The sequence below is a fragment of the Phyllobates terribilis genome, unplaced genomic scaffold, assembly GCF_046119375.1.
Source record: "Phyllobates terribilis strain yellow unplaced genomic scaffold, ASM4611937v1 Scaffold_1__5_contigs__length_1240528914, whole genome shotgun sequence".
Classification (NCBI taxonomy): Eukaryota; Metazoa; Chordata; class Amphibia; order Anura; family Dendrobatidae; genus Phyllobates; species Phyllobates terribilis.
This window is the reverse complement of record NW_027362761.1, coordinates 1,215,706,110-1,215,723,906: the sequence shown is the minus strand read 5'-3', so window position 1 is coordinate 1,215,723,906 and position 17,797 is coordinate 1,215,706,110. Positions and strand designations below refer to the sequence as shown.

The window sequence follows — 17,797 nt, the reverse complement described above, 5'->3', positions numbered from 1 at the left end:
CCACCAATCTTGGTATGCATGGCACCCCTCACCCACAATCCTGGTATGTATGGTACCCCTCATCCCAATCCTGGCATGCATACCAGGATTGGGGATGAGGAGTGCAATCCATACCAGGATGAGGAGTACCATACATACAAGGATAGGGATGTGGGGGTGCCATGCATACCAGTATAGGGATGAGGGGTGCCATGCATACCAGGATGGGGATGAGGGATGCCATGCATACCAGGACCCCTCAATCCTGGTATGTATGATACTCCTCATTCCCCAATCCTGGCATGTGTAGCCCCCTCATCCCCCAATCCTGATATGTTTGGCCCCCTCATCCCTTTCACGCTGCACACATACAAAAATAAACACTTATACTCCCCTTTCTTCCCTGTGCTCCAGCGCTGATGTGTCCTGTTCTGCCGGAGGCCGGGGGAAGAGTGTGGCACCGGAGTACGTGCGTGCCCATACCCGCTGTCCGGCGCCATTTTGCTGAAGACACACTGCAAATGTGTCTTCAGTAAAATGGCGCCGGATAGCGCTATGAGCATGCGCCGATTCCAACGCCTTCACTCCTGCCCCGGTCTCCGGCGAGAAGAGAGGCGCCGCGGCAACGCTCCTCCCGGTCAGGTAAGTATGTAAGTATGACGCCAGAGATCGCAGTATGCGTTCAGTGCCTACACATACCGCGATCTCCGGCGCCATACACTCCTCTTACCTGTCTTCTGTCTGGAGCCAGATTGTGCGTCACGCATGCGCAGTCTATAAAGGCTTCAGACAGAGGGACGCTTGTAGCGTTATATTATAGACTGCTTTATTAGTTTATAAGCTAGCTTTAAGCTACATAGAGAATTACAGTATGTAAAAGCTGATGTTAAAAGCGCATTACATACGGATTGCAAAAGCATGCCATTCAGATGCCATACAGATGCCATACAGATGCCACACGGATGCCATACGGATGCCATACAGATGCCATACAGATGCCACACAGATGCCACACAGATGCCACACAGATACCATACAGATGCCATACAGATGCCATACAGATGCCATTCAGATGCCATTCAGATGCCATACAGATGCCATACGGATGCCATACGGATGCCATACAGATGCCATATGGATGCTATACAGATGCCATACGGATGCCATACGGATGCCACATGGATGCCATACAGATGCCATACAGATGCCATACGGATGCTATACAGATGCCATACAGATGCCACACGGATGCCATACGGATGCCATACAGATGCCATACGGATGCCATACAGATGCCATACAGATGCCATACGGATGCTATACAGATGCCATACGGATGCCACATGGATGCCATACAGATGCCATACAGATGCCATACGGATGCTATACAGATGCCATACAGATGCCACACGGATGCCATACAGATGCCACACGGATGCCATACAGATGCCACACGGATGCCATACAGATGCCATACAGATGCCATACAGATGCCACACGGATGCCACACGGATGCCATACAGATGCCATACGGATGCCACACGGATGCCATACAGATGCCATACAGATGCCATACAGATGCCATATGGATGCCATACAGATGCCATACAGATGCCATACGGATGCTATACGGATGCCATACGGATGCCATACGGATGCCACATGGATGCCATACAGATGCCACACGGATGCCATACAGATGCCACATGGATGCCATACAGATGCCATACAGATGCCATACAGATGCCACACGGATGCCATACAGATGCCACACGGATGCCATACAGATGCCATACAGATGCCACATGGATGCCATACAGATGCCATACAGATGCCACACGGATGCCATACAGATGCCATACAGATGCCATACAGATGCCACATGGATGCCATACAGATGCCATACAGATGCCATTCAGATGCCATTCAGATGCCATTCAGATGCCATACAGATGCCATACGGATGCCATACGGATGCCATACAGATGCCATACGGATGCCATATGGATGCTATACCGATGCCATACGGATGCCATACGGATGCCACATGGATGCCATACAGATGCCATACAGATGCCATACGGATGCTATACAGATGCCATACAGATGCCACACGGATGCCATACAGATGCCACACGGATGCCATACAGATGCCATACAGATGCCACACAGATGCCACACGGATGCCATACAGATGCCATACAGATGCCACACGGATGCCATACAGATGCCACACGGATGCCATACAGATGCCATACAGATGCCATACAGATGCCACACGGATGCTATACAGATGCCACACGGATGCCATACAGATGCCACATGGATGCCATACAGATGCCATACAGATGCCACACGGATGCCATACAGATGCCATACAGATGCCACACGGATGCCATACAGATGCCATACAGATGCCACATGGATGCCACATGGATGCCATACAGATGCCACACGGATGCCATACAGATGCCATACAGATGCCATACAGATGCCACACGGATGCCATACAGATGCCACACGGACGCCATACAGATGCCATACAGATGCCATACGGATGCTATACAGATGCCATACGGATGCTATACAGATGCCATACAGATGCCATACGGATGCTATACAGATGCCATACGGATGCCACATGGATGCCATACAGATGCCATACAGATGCCATACGGATGCTATACAGATGCCATACAGATGCCACACGGATGCCATACAGATGCCATACAGATGCCACACGGATGCCATACAGATGCCACACGGATGCCATACAGATGCCATACAGATGCCATACAGATGCCACACGGATGCCACACGGATGCCATACAGATGCCATACGGATGCCACACGGATGCCATACAGATGCCATACAGATGCCATATGGATGCCATACAGATGCCATACGGATGCTATACGGATGCCATACGGATGCCATACGGATGCCACATGGATGCCATACAGATGCCACACGGATGCCATACAGATGCCACATGGATGCCATACAGATGCCATACAGATGCCATACAGATGCCACACGGATGCCATACAGATGCCACACGGATGCCATACAGATGCCACATGGATGCCATACAGATGCCATACAGATGCCATACAGATGCCACATGGATGCCATACAGATGCCATACAGATGCCACACGGATGCCATACAGATGCCATACAGATGCCATACAGATGCCACATGGATGCCATACAGATGCCATACAGATGCCATTCAGATGCCATTCAGATGCCATACGGATGCCATACAGATGCCATACGGATGCCATATGGATGCTATACCGATGCCATACGGATGCCATACGGATGCCACATGGATGCCATACAGATGCCATACAGATGCCATACGGATGCTATACAGATGCCATACAGATGCCACACGGATGCCATACAGATGCCACACGGATGCCATACAGATGCCATACAGATGCCACACAGATGCCACACGGATGCCATACAGATGCCATACAGATGCCACACGGATGCCATACAGATGCCATACAGATGCCATACAGATGCCACACGGATGCTATACAGATGCCACACGGATGCCATACAGATGCCACATGGATGCCATACAGATGCCATACAGATGCCATACAGATGCCACACGGATGCCATACAGATGCCATACAGATGCCACACGGATGCCATACAGATGCCATACAGATGCCACATGGATGCCACACGGATGCCATACAGATGCCACACGGATGCCATACAGATGCCACACGGATGCCATACAGATGCCACACGGATGCCATACAGATGCCATACAGATGCCATACGGATGCCACACGGATGCCATACAGATGCCACACGGATGCCATACAGATGCCATACAGATGCCATACGGATGCTATACAGATGCCATACGGATGCCATACAGATGCCATACAGATGTCATACAGATGTCATACGGATGCCATACAGATGTCATACGGATGCTAGGTGAGAAACATTGCAATGTACTCGCATGACACTCATCTGACTTTTCAGGAAGAACATCGGAGCGATTTTATTTAAGCAGATGAGTGCGAGCTCTTAAAGGGACACTCCCAACATTGAAACTTTGCACTTTTCCTCAGGTCTTCTGGGACCCTCCAATCTTGGAGTTGTTAAATGCTCAGTCAGAATGGCGCCTTCCATGCTCTCCACCCATCTGTTCATGGATAGGGCTTGGCTTTCTCAGGCAATGAATGGGGCGGTGGTGTGAACACATCCCCACTGCTACAAAAAGAGGGAGTATTTTAGACTCTGCTGTCGGAGTTGATGGACATTGACTACCGTGGATAGTGTCCGTCTGCCCCGATACAGCAGATATATCAATCACCTTCAGTTCGCACTCACCATCAATATTCCTTGGAGCTGACAGATGACGCTCTTACGCTTGCTGGCCGCCGCAGCCTGATCCTGCCGGAGCAAAAGTATCAGGAAATTAGAAAATTGTAGCTGCCAGTAAAAAAAAACACCACCAATATCTCAGATCAAAACCTGTCTCTATGACATGTCCAAATGTTGATTGTCCCATTTCAAAATTTTGGTAATTTTTTTTTTTAAGTTTGTCTTCCTAGTGGTTGATACATTTTAGGTTTGGTAAGACCCCCACCAATATGTCTAATCCAAACTCCGGACCAATGTCTATGACGTGTCCCAATCCGGAAAATAATTGTAAAGAAATGTTGATTACCCCTTTCCAAAATTTTGGTAAAATTTTTTTTTTTTTAGTTTGCTTTTCTGGTGGTTCTGTAATTGATACATTTTTTTTTTTATACTTTTCTATGAGTGACAATTATCAGGAATATTTCAGAATAAAGAACCAATAATGGTCCATTATCCCTGGATTAGAGCAAAATTACTATGCAGAAGTGTGATTACTAAGGCAGCCAGACGGAGGACTGTCAGCCCCCCGGCACCACCCTATTGTGAGACAGACTGATGGCTATGGATAAATTACCCCCATAGGCAGAGTATCATTGGAAATCAGTCTGTCCGGTCGGACTGGTCTTACAGGAAGGACGGGCACCTTGTTTACCAAAGCAGAGGAGACGCCCTTCTCCAAAAAAAGTTCTGTATTGAGGGTCCGATTCATTAATGCATTTTTTTGTCTAGTTTTTTGTGTTTTTAGTCTGTTTTTTGATTTGCAGAAAATTCTTCTTTTAATTTTCTCTTTTTTTTATTTTAAAGTCTAATATTTTTTTGTTCGCCAATGCGGCGTGGTATTTGTTACCTCAATGTTTCCTGACGACAATTTATTAATTATGATTTTTTTTTTAAAAAGCAGCAACATTTTTTGTTATGCAAGTCCCCCTGGATTGTTTTTATGTACGCCTGAAAGTTTTTTGAGACACTTGCAACTTTTTACTATAAAAAAAGTTTCAAATAAAGTAAAAGTCTTTAAAAAAAAGTTTTTTTATTTTGCGACAAAAATGAATGGATCAGATCCGCTATTTTGAAGAATTTGGGTATGTGACACTGATTGGTTATTATTATTAGCTATGATTATTAGATTGTGGAGAGAGGAGATAATAATGCAGATGAACCTTTTTGTTATTCCGAGCCGGTCTCAATATCACTCCAGTCTTAATTCTTTCCATCATTTCCCGCACTGCGTCCGCTCTGACATCAGGGTCACCTGCCATATCAGCGGGATAGAGAATAGTGAGGCTGCTAGGGCACAGTACAGACATCCCCCGCAAGAGGCACCAACCCTCTAACATCACAGACACTGTATGGAGACCGTCATCAGGATGTGCATCTGAATCACTGCATTTCAGATTCTACATCCAGCCCCATTGCCCCCCCAATACATATCATCTGGCCCCTCGCACCCAATGTATAACATCCGACCCCTTGCACCCCGGTGTATAACCTCCGGCCCCCTGATGAGTAACATTTCTTCCTCCTGGATCTTCCCCCATCACCTGATATTATTGAGAAGTGGAGGGAACTGCAGCAGTGGAGACCCCGTAACGTCACAGAGTGGGGGGCCGAATGCTGAGGAGCAGAGGGCAGAAAAGTCACCACCGCTCTGCTGACCCCATAACTGCAGAGTCCCAGATCTCCTCTGGTATCAGCACAAACACTGCGTCCCCACCAGGAGCTTCATGGCCGAGCAGCTGCATGCAGCCGTACATCACCAAGCACAATGCAGAGCGTCGGATGGAGTGGTGTAAAGCCGCCACCACTGGACTCTGGAGGAGACGTGTTCTGTGCAGTGACGGATCGCACATCTCTATCTGCGTCTGATGAGGGAGTCTGGGTTTGGTGATTCCAGGAGGACGTTACCCCCTGACTGATGGTGGAGGAGGATAATGCTATGGGTTTGTTATCAGGGGGCGGCCGCGGCCCCTCAGCTCCAGTGAAGGGAAATCTTAATCGTCAGCACAAGACAGTATGGACAATTGTAGCTCCAGCTTTGTAGGAACAGTTTCTCTCCCCCCCACCGCGCACATGGTCCATACAGGTCACATATTGACCACCACCATAAATTTTCCAAAGCAATCGTTGCTTACCAGTCACCGGTGATGTCTCTGCCGAGCGCTGTCCTCGCCTCTGTTTTATTAATGCCAAGGGGCTGTTCAAGAAAAGATTATTCTTTAACAATATGTCACTGTCAGGGAAATATTGAAAATATTCTTTCTCCCCCCCCCCCGTCATAGATAATAAGAAGTCTTTCTCCCAAGCCCCTCTTCACCCCTCCCTTATCCACCTTTGTCACAAGACAAGAGCCGTCTCCATGTAAATCTCAGCACAAAACCCCAATTAACACCCTCCTGAGTAAGGCCTTGTACACAAATGCAAGCAAGATAGGTGCCACCAACCTACTTAAAAGGTGAGTCGATTTCCCCTGGCAAAGGCAGGGGACAATTAGAAGCAGGCTTGTGATAAATCTACAGATACCTGTTGAAATTTCATTCCCAGGGCTTCAAAGAGAGTTTAACAAAAGTCTCCAGACTCTTCGGAGCCGAAAACGAAATATGAAATAACTAAAGTTCCATACATCCGATAATGATGGGATCATTATTTTTAGTGACAGGGTCAGCTAGGGAACGAGAGGGATATTTTCCTGTCGCTGTAAACCCCTCCGTGGAGCTGTAGCGCAAAAGCACCAGAATAACTGGTCGCAAATACACCACGCTTGGTCACCACGCAAAGGTAAATTCATAACGGAAAAAATGGCGATGCTTGCAAGCTTCTGCGAGCAACCAGGGTTAAGTTATCACGGAAGTTAGTTATTTTAATAAAAACATGAAGGGTGGAGCCCGAGCACACGTAATGTCACCACAGGGGTGTGTGGGCAGATCTCCCCTTAGGCATAAAAGAGCCAACTGAAGATTGATCCATACTCATTGCCAGGGGGGGTATAGATACTATAAGCAAAGGGTCACGTTCAATAACGTTCAAAACAAATCGGAGAGCCCCTCCTTCACCTAAATTGAATGGTCTCAGTTATCTTATAGTAAGTCTCTTCTTTAATCCTTATTATTTTGTGTAACTGCTTATGTATTGTATTGTCTCCTTTTGTAAAATCTTTTATATATTTTTCCTAAACACTGCCTCCCTTTTGGATTAAATATAAAACGTAATACATACACTACATACATACACTACCAGAATGCAGGCGTCCGGCCAGGCCTGTATTATATTTCAAATCTGGATGGTGGTGGCAGCGAATAATATTAATGATCGGGCTATCGTGAAGCTGAGAGTGACCATACGGAGGGTGTAAACACATATTCCATGCGTTAGAATCCAGAGGTGTGATGCCATATGCTCACTGGTCATTCGCTGATACCTCCGTAGTGAGTAGTGAGGACCGTGTGCTCGTGGATCTGACGAAATCCTGACAGAGTGACGGCACGGTGAGATATTGTGGGATCTCCCCGGTGTCGTCTCTGTGGAATACCTGACAGTCACCATTATGCTTAGCTGATATTTATCAAAAACACCAAGTAAAGGATTGAGACAGAATCCCCCATCGAAGCCCTGATGAAGCCATTCAGTACAATGGGGTGGATGGAGTCACTTTGGACACAAAATGGTAACTCTATCTGCTCCATTATACTGAATGTCTCCGTCGAGGGTTCCTCATGAATCCCTTTATTAGGTAATTTAGACCTGGACATAGTCATCAGTGCAATGCACATGATCAATGTAAAACCATCCTTAATGCATGTGACGTACACAGTGGATACTAAGATTGAGATAAAAATAAGGAACCACAGAAGATCCCAAGACACTCAGAAGTAGAGTGTGTCTTGAGAAGATATAGGCCAAATGTGGAGCTTTTATGAGTTCCCACATCTCTGAAGACCCCAAACAATACTGCCAATTCCAGGACCCAACATGGTAGAGCCTTACTCTTCAGGAGCCTTGATAAGAGGGAAGGCAGGTGGAGGTGGTGGCGGTGGGGGAGGAGGAGATGCCGGCAGTGAGACAGGTGCTGCCACCACAGATTCGTCATCCATTGAGATGGCCGATGTCTCCTTTTTCTGTAGTTCTTCTTCCAGGGCTTTAACTACAATTAAACACATCGCTCATTGAGAAAATGCTGTCCATGCCAAGACCTGGTCATTCCATCCTTATGAATGCCACATTGTGTTGCGTTTCACTCCAGAAGAAGCTAGAGACCCATCACTGGATAAATGTCAAATGGGTCTCTGGTAGATCTAGCTTTCTGGAGGACATATTAGATGAACACTGGTGGTCTCCATACCTCTTTCTTCCAGTTGTGTGCACTTCTCCTTCATCACCTCCAGCTCTTCTACTAGCTGACTTTTTTCTGTCTTTACGATATTCAAGCTTTCATTGATGGTGAGTAATTCCTCTTGGGTTGGCCTTTCCGATAACTCCAACTCTAAGCTTGCTACCTGTCAAAAATAAGGAAGGGCACAAACAGATTTTACTCGTATTCCAACCCAACCAGGTCACCAAACACTTGTTTGTAGAGTCTGCCCATTCTTGGTTGAGTGTCCTCTTATATTGTAGAAGATTAGTTAACTCATTCATATTGAGACATGTTTTAGTCCTCTGAGACCAAGATCAACAGTCCTGGAAGATGTGGCAGAGCAGGATGTCCATCAGTCGGCATGTGTATGTGCTACCAAGATCAACAATCACCTTTGTCTGCATTTCTTGCTTGGTGACCTCCAGAGCTGTGGTCAACGAGCGAACGTCATCCAGAGCTTTCAGCAGCATCTCGTTGGGTTGCACATTCTGCATTAGGATCATGCTCTGCCGGGAAATTACTTTCTGTTCTTTTAGAACCTGAGAAAGAAAGAAGATATGATGGATGAAAGTCCACCCACAAGCAAGTCTCTACGTGTCTGGTGTCATCACTCTAAAGTGTCTATTTGTGAGGAGATACATTAATATGGTAAATTATTTGATATATTCCTATTCATAGGAGCAGTATTATAGTAGTTATATTCTTGTACATAGGAGCAGTATTATAGTAGTTATATTCCTGTACATAGGGGCTGTATTATAGTAGTTATATTCCTGTACATAGAGGCGGTATTATAGTAGTTATATTCTTGTACTTAGGGAGCAGTATTATAGTAGTTATAATCTTGTACATAGAGGGCAGTATTATAGTAGTTATATTCTTGTATATAGGAGTAGTATTATAGTAGTTATATTCTTGTACATAGGAGCAGTATTATAGTAGTTATATTCTTGTATATAGGAGTAGTATTATAGTAGTTATATTCTTGTACATAGGGACCAGTATTATAGTAGTTATATTCTTGTACATAGGAGCAGTATTATAGTAGTTATATTCTTGTACATAGGAGGCAGTATTATAGTAGTTATATTCTTGTACACAGGAGCAGTATTATAGTAGTTATATTCTTGTATATAGGAGTAGTATTATAGTAGTTATATTCTTGTACATAGGGACCAGTATTATAGTAGTTATATTCTTGTACATAGGAGCAGTATTATAGTAGTTATATTCTTGTATATAGGAGTAGTATTATAGTAGTTATATTCTTGTACATAGGAGGCAATATTATAGTAGTTATATTCCTGTACATAGGAGCAGTATTATAGTAGTTATTTTCTTGTACATAGTGAGCAGTATTATAGTAGTTATATTCTTGTATATAGGAGTAGTATTCTAGCAGTTATATTCTTGTACATAGGGGCAGTATTATAGTAGTTATATTCTTGTACATAGGGGGCAGTATTATAGTAGTTATATTCTTGTACATAGGAGCAGTATTATAGTAGTTATATTCTTGTATATAGGAGTAGTATTATAGTAGTTATATTCTTGTACATAGGGGCAGTATTATAGTAGTTATATTCTTGTACATAGGAGCAGTATTATAGTAGTTATATTCTTGTACATAGGAGCAGTATTATAGTAGTTATATTCTTGTATATAGGAGTAGTATTATAGTAGTTATATTCTTGTACATAGGGGCAGTATTATAGTAGTTATATTCTTGTACATAGGAGCAGTATTATAGTAGTTATATTCTTGTATATAGGAGCAGTATTATAGTAGTAATATTCTTGTACATAGGGGGCAGTATTATAGTAGTTATATTCTTGTATATAGGGGCAGTATTATAGTAGTTTTATTCTTGTACATAGGGAGCAGTATTATAATAGTTATATTCTTGTACATAGGGGCAGTATTATAGTAGTTATATTCTTGTACATAGGGAGCAGTATTATAGTAGTTATATTCTTGTACATAGGGGGCAGTATTATAGTAGTAATATTCTTGTACATAGGGGCAGTATTATAGTAGTTATATGCTTGTACATAGGGGGCAGTATTATAGTAGTTATATTCTTGTACATAGGAGGCAGTATTATAGTAGTTATATTCTTGTACATAGGGGGCAGTATTATAGTAGTTATATTCTTGTACATAGGAGGAAGTATTATAGTAGTTATATTCTTGTACATAGGGGGAGTATTATAGTAGTTATATTCTTGTACATAGGAGCAGTATTATAGTAGTTATATTCTTGTACATAGGGGGCAGTATTATAGTAGTTATTTTCTTGTACATAGGGGGCAGTATTATAGTAGTTATATTCTTGTACATAGGAGCAGTATTATAGTAGTTATATTCTTGTACATAGGGGGCAGTATTATAGTAGTTATTTTCTTGTACATAGGGGGCAGTATTATAGTAGTTATATTCTTGTATATAGGAGCAGTATTATAGTAGTTATATTCTTGTACATAGGGAGCAGTATTATAGTAGTTATATTCTTGTACATAGGGGGCAGTATTATAGTAGTAATATTCTTGTACATAGGGGCAGTATTATAGTAGTTATATGCTTGTACATAGGGGGCAGTATTATAGTAGTTATATTCTTGTACATAGGAGGCAGTATTATAGTAGTTATATTCTTGTACATAGGGGGCAGTATTATAGTAGTTATATTCTTGTACATAGGAGGAAGTATTATAGTAGTTATATTCTTGTACATAGGGGGAGTATTATAGTAGTTATATTCTTGTACATAGGAGCAGTATTATAGTAGTTATATTCTTGTACATAGGGGGCAGTATTATAGTAGTTATTTTCTTGTACATAGGGGGCAGTATTATAGTAGTTATATTCTTGTACATAGGAGCAGTATTATAGTAGTTATATTCTTGTACATAGGGGGCAGTATTATAGTAGTTATATTCTTGTACACAGGAGGCAGTATTATAATAGTTATATTCTTGTACATAAGGGGCAGTATTATAGTAGTTATATTCTTGTACATAGGGGCAGTATTATAGCAGTTATATTCTTGTACATAGGAGGCAGTATTACAATAGTTATATTCTTGTACATAGGAGGCAGTATTATAGTAGTTATATTCTTGTACATAGGGGGCAGTATTATAGTAGTTATATTCTTGTACATAGGAGCAGTATTATAGTAGTTATATTCTTGTACACAGGAGGCAGTATTATAATAGTTATATTCTTGTACATAAGGGGCAGTATTATAGCAGTTATATTCTTGTACATAGGAGGCAGTATTACAATAGTTATATTCTTGTACATAGGAGGCAGTATTACAATAGTTATATTCTTGTACATAGGAGGCAGTATTATAGTAGTTATATTCTTGTACATAGGGGGCAGTATTATAGTAGTTATATTCTTGTACATAGGAGGAAGTATTATAGTAGTTATATTCTTGTACATAGGAGCAGTATTATAGTAGTTATATTCTTGTATATAGGAGTAGTATTATAGTAGTTATATTCTTGTACATAGGAGCAGTATTATAGTAGTTATATTCTTGTACATAGGAGCAGTATTATAGTAGTTATATTCTTGTACATAGGAGCAGTATTATAGTAGTTATATTCTTGTATATAGGAGTAGTATTATAGTAGTTATATTCTTGTACATAGGGGCAGTATTATAGTAGTTATATTCTTGTACATAGGAGCAGTATTATAGTAGTTATATTCTTGTATATAGGAGCAGTATTATAGTAGTAATATTCTTGTACATAGGGGGCAGTATTATAGTAGTTATATTCTTGTATATAGGGGCAGTATTATAGTAGTTTTATTCTTGTACATAGGGAGCAGTATTATAATAGTTATATTCTTGTACATAGGGGCAGTATTATAGTAGTTATATTCTTGTACATAGGGAGCAGTATTATAGTAGTTATATTCTTGTACATAGGGGGCAGTATTATAGTAGTAATATTCTTGTACATAGGGGCAGTATTATAGTAGTTATATGCTTGTACATAGGGGGCAGTATTATAGTAGTTATATTCTTGTACATAGGAGGCAGTATTATAGTAGTTATATTCTTGTACATAGGGGGCAGTATTATAGTAGTTATATTCTTGTACATAGGAGGAAGTATTATAGTAGTTATATTCTTGTACATAGGGGGAGTATTATAGTAGTTATATTCTTGTACATAGGAGCAGTATTATAGTAGTTATATTCTTGTACATAGGGGGCAGTATTATAGTAGTTATTTTCTTGTACATAGGGGGCAGTATTATAGTAGTTATATTCTTGTACATAGGAGCAGTATTATAGTAGTTATATTCTTGTACATAGGGGGCAGTATTATAGTAGTTATATTCTTGTACACAGGAGGCAGTATTATAATAGTTATATTCTTGTACATAAGGGGCAGTATTATAGTAGTTATATTCTTGTACATAGGGGCAGTATTATAGCAGTTATATTCTTGTACATAGGAGGCAGTATTACAATAGTTATATTCTTGTACATAGGAGGCAGTATTATAGTAGTTATATTCTTGTACATAGGGGGCAGTATTATAGTAGTTATATTCTTGTACATAGGAGCAGTATTATAGTAGTTATATTCTTGTACATAGGAGCAGTATTATACCAGTTATATTCTTGTACATAGGGGCTGTATTATAGTAGTTATATTCCTGTACATAGAGGCGGTATTATAGTAGTTATATTCTTGTACTTAGGGAGCAGTATTATAGTAGTTATATTCTTGTACATAGAGGGCAGTATTATAGTAGTTATATTCTTGTATATAGGAGTAGTATTATAGTAGTTATATTCTTGTACATAGGAGGCAGTATTATAGTAGTTATATTCTTGTACATAGGAGCAGTATTATAGTAGTTATATTCTTGTATATAGGAGTAGTATTATAGTAGTTATATTCTTGTACATAGGAGGCAGTATTATAGTAGTTATATTCTTGTACATAGGAGCAGTATTATAGTAGTTATATTCTTGTATATAGGAGTAGTATTATAGTAGTTATATTCTTGTACATAGGGGGCAGTATTATAGTAGTTATATTCTTGTACATAGGAGCAGTATTATAGTAGTTAGATTCCTGTACATAGGGGCTGTATTATAGTAGTTATATTCCTGTACATAGGGGCTGTATTATAGTAGTTATATTCCTGTACATAGGGGCAGTATTATAGTAGTTATATTCTTGTACTTAGGGAGCAGTATTATAGTAGTTATATTCTTGTACATAGAGGGCAGTATTATAGTAGTTATATTCTTGTACATAGGGGGCAGTATTATAGTAATTATATTCTTGCACACAGAGGCAGTATTATAGTAGTTATATTCTTGTACATAGGGGCAGTATTATAGTAGTTATATTCTTGTACATAGGGGGCAGTATTATAGTAGTTATATTCTTGTATATAGGAGTAGTATTATAGTAGTTATATTCTTGTACATAGGAGGCAGTATTATAGTAGTTATATTCTTGTACATAGGAGCAGTATTATAGTAGTTATATTCTTGTATATAGGAGTAGTATTATAGTAGTTATATTCTTGTACATAGGAGGCAGTATTATAGTAGTTATATTCTTGTACATAGGAGCAGTATTATAGTAGTTATATTCTTGTATATAGGAGTAGTATTATAGTAGTTATATTCTTGTACATAGGGGGCAGTATTATAGTAGTTATATTCTTGTACATAGGAGCAGTATTATAGTAGTTATATTCCTGTACATAGGGGCTGTATTATAGTAGTTATATTCCTGTACATAGGGGCTGTATTATAGTAGTTATATTCCTGTACATAGGGGCAGTATTATAGTAGTTATATTCTTGTACTTAGGGAGCAGTATTATAGTAGTTATATTCTTGCACACAGAGGCAGTATTATAGTAGTTATATTCTTGTACATAGGGGCAGTATTATAGTAGTTATATTCTTGTACTTAGGGAGCATTATTATAGTAGTTATATTCTTGTATATAGGAGTAGTATTATAGTAGTTATATTCTTGTACATAGGAGGCAGTATTATAGTAGTTATATTCTTGTACATAGGAGCAGTATTATAGTAGTTATATTCTTGTATATAGGAGTAGTATTATAGTAGTTATATTCTTGTACATAGGAGGCAGTATTATAGTAGTTATATTCTTGTACATAGGAGCAGTATTATAGTAGTTATATTCTTGTATATAGGAGTAGTATTATAGTAGTTATATTCTTGTACATAGGAGGCAATATTATAGTAGTTATATTCCTGTACATAGGAGCAGTATTATAGTAGTTATTTTCTTGTACATAGTGAGCAGTATTATAGTAGTTATATTCTTGTATATAGGAGTAGTATTCTAGCAGTTATATTCTTGTACATAGGGGCAGTATTATAGTAGTTATATTCTTGTACATAGGGGGCAGTATTATAGTAGTTATATTCTTGTACATAGGAGCAGTATTATAGTAGTTATATTCTTGTATATAGGAGTAGTATTATAGTAGTTATATTCTTGTACATAGGGGCAGTATTATAGTAGTTATATTCTTGTACATAGGAGCAGTATTATAGTAGTTATATTCTTGTATATAGGAGCAGTATTATAGTAGTAATATTCTTGTACATAGGGGGCAGTATTATAGTAGTTATATTCTTGTATATAGGGGCAGTATTATAGTAGTTTTATTCTTGTACATAGGGGGCAGTATTATAGTAGTTATATTCTTGTATATAGGGGCAGTATTATAGTAGTTTTATTCTTGTACATAGGGAGCAGTATTATAATAGTTATATTCTTGTACATAGGGGCAGTATTATAGTAGTTATATTCTTGTACATAGGGAGCAGTATTATAGTAGTTATATTCTTGTACATAGGGGGCAGTATTATAGTAGTTATATTCTTGTACATAGGGAGCAGTATTATAGTAGTTATATTCTTGTACATAGGAGCAGTATTATAGTAGTTATATTCTTGTACATAGGGGCAGTATTATAGTAGTTATATGCTTGTACATAGGGGGCAGTATTATAGTAGTTATATTCTTGTACATAGGAGGCAGTATTATAGTAGTTATATTCTTGTACATAGGGGGCAGTATTATAGTAGTTATATTCTTGTACATAGGAGGAAGTATTATAGTAGTTATATTCTTGTACATAGGGGCAGTATTATAGCAGTTATATTCTTGTACATAGGAGGCAGTATTACAATAGTTATATTCTTGTACATAGGAGGCAGTATTATAGTAGTTATATTCTTGTACATAGGGGGCAGTATTATAGTAGTTATATTCTTGTACATAGGAGCAGTATTATAGTAGTTATATTCTTGTACATAGGGGCAGTATTATAGTAGTTATATTCTTGTACATAGGAGCAGTATTATAGTAGTTATATTCTTGTACATAGGAGGCAGTATTATAATAGTTATATTCTTGTACATAGGAGGCAGTATTATAGTAGTTATATTCTTGTACATAGGGGGCAGTATTATAGTAGTTATATTCTTGTACATAGGGGCAGTATTATAGTAGTTATATTCTTGTACATAGGAGCAGTATTATAGTAGTTATATTCTTGTACATAGAAGCAGTATTATAGTAGTTATATTCTTGTACATAGAAGCAGTATTATAGTAGTTATATTCTTGTACATAGGAGCAGTATTATAGTAGTTATATTCTTGTACATAGGAGGCAGTATTATAATAGTTATATTCTTGTACATAGGGGCAGTATTATAGTAGTTATATTCTTGTACATAGGAGCAGTATTATAGTAGTTATATTCTTGTACATAGGGGGCAGTATTATAATAGTTATATTCTTGTACATAGGGGGCAGTATTATAGTAGTTATATTCTTGTACATAGGGTGCAGTATTATAGTAGTTCTATTCTTGTACATAGGGGGCAGTATTATAGTAGTTCTATGCTTGTCCATAGGAGAGGATAGACGTGTGCTTGAGAGCTCTCAGCAGGGCGGAGGCTTCTGACCCAGGTGGAGGGGAGGGGAGCTGGGCTGATGATCCAGGGAAAGCCCCTGGTCTGGAGTCTGGCCTGCAGCCTGCACCTGATGGTAATGGAAAGCTGGAGATGGTGGCTGGTGAGTCTTCTAAACCTGCTTGTTATGTTGGAGGATTAAATGCTAAAGTTACAAGGCAAAGTATATTTAAGCTGGAATTGCATATCAGCAAACTAAAAGAAGAAATTAAGAAAGAGACTGATCCTAAGGTAAAACTGATGAAGTGCGAGTGTCTGGATGATTGCAGCCGAGAGCTGCTGATCAGGAAAGAACAACTGGAGAAAGGTGTAAACTCTGTGCCCAGAAAGGAGACTTGGGCTAAAGAGAAAAAAAAAAGAATCCAGAGCCCAGACTGTGAGCAGAAACCGCTTTATTGGGAATAAGGACATTAAATATAAAGCTGTGTACAGCATTGTGGAGCAAGGAAGCCCAGTGAGAAGTGCAGCGCTGATATCAGGGGCACAATGTGAGGGGTCCGAGACACCAGAAAGTGCTGTAGAGGAAAGTGTGCCAGCCAACGAGGGGTTAACTGCAGTGACCTCTGTATGCAGCAATGAAGTGAGCTCAGCTGCTGAGAGTGAGAAAGAAAGTGCACCCTGTACTGATACTGTGAGTGAGACCCCCCTCAGCGCTGTGAGTGAGACCCCGCTCACTGGTGCTAGTGAATGTCTGTCTGCAACAGATAATACAAATATTATAATGGACTCTGAGCCCTCCATGTCAGTGACTGGAGATAATACTGTGCAGCAATCAGTGGTGATGGACTCTATGTCATGTGTGTCAGTGGATGGAGACCACACTGCAGGGGTAATGGACTCTGAACCCTCCATGTCAGTGACTGGAGATAATACTGTGCAGCAATCAGTGGTGATGGACTCTATGTCATGTGTGTCAGTGGATGGAGACCACACTGCAGGGGTAATGGACTCTGAGCCCTCCATGTCAGTGAATGGAGACTATACTGTGCAGCAATCAGTGGTGATGGACTCTATGTCATGTGTGTCAGTGGATGGAGACCACACTGCAGGGGTAATGGA

General features: G+C 40.1%; 1 protein-coding gene across 3 annotated transcripts in view; it reads right to left on the bottom strand.

Moving 5' to 3' along the window:
- Nucleotides 1–17,797, bottom strand: part of LOC141164434 (shootin-1-like) — an 89,729-nt gene that overhangs the window by 43,793 nt on the left and 28,139 nt on the right. For 2 of the 3 annotated variants that reach the window (XM_073649649.1, XM_073649660.1), the window contains exons 9-14: nucleotides 9,124–9,270; nucleotides 8,720–8,873; nucleotides 8,365–8,521; nucleotides 6,516–6,577; nucleotides 5,544–5,635; nucleotides 4,351–4,413 (exon numbers count right to left, since the gene is read on the bottom strand). In XM_073649649.1, coding sequence (XP_073505750.1) covers nucleotides 4,351–4,413; nucleotides 5,544–5,635; nucleotides 6,516–6,577; nucleotides 8,365–8,521; nucleotides 8,720–8,873; nucleotides 9,124–9,270 — 675 coding nt within the window. Of the gene's footprint in view, nucleotides 1–4,162; nucleotides 4,231–4,350; nucleotides 4,414–5,543; nucleotides 5,636–6,515; nucleotides 6,578–8,364; nucleotides 8,522–8,719; nucleotides 8,874–9,123; nucleotides 9,271–17,797 lie in introns of those variants that run through there. The other variant, XM_073649670.1, reaches the window with a different exon arrangement.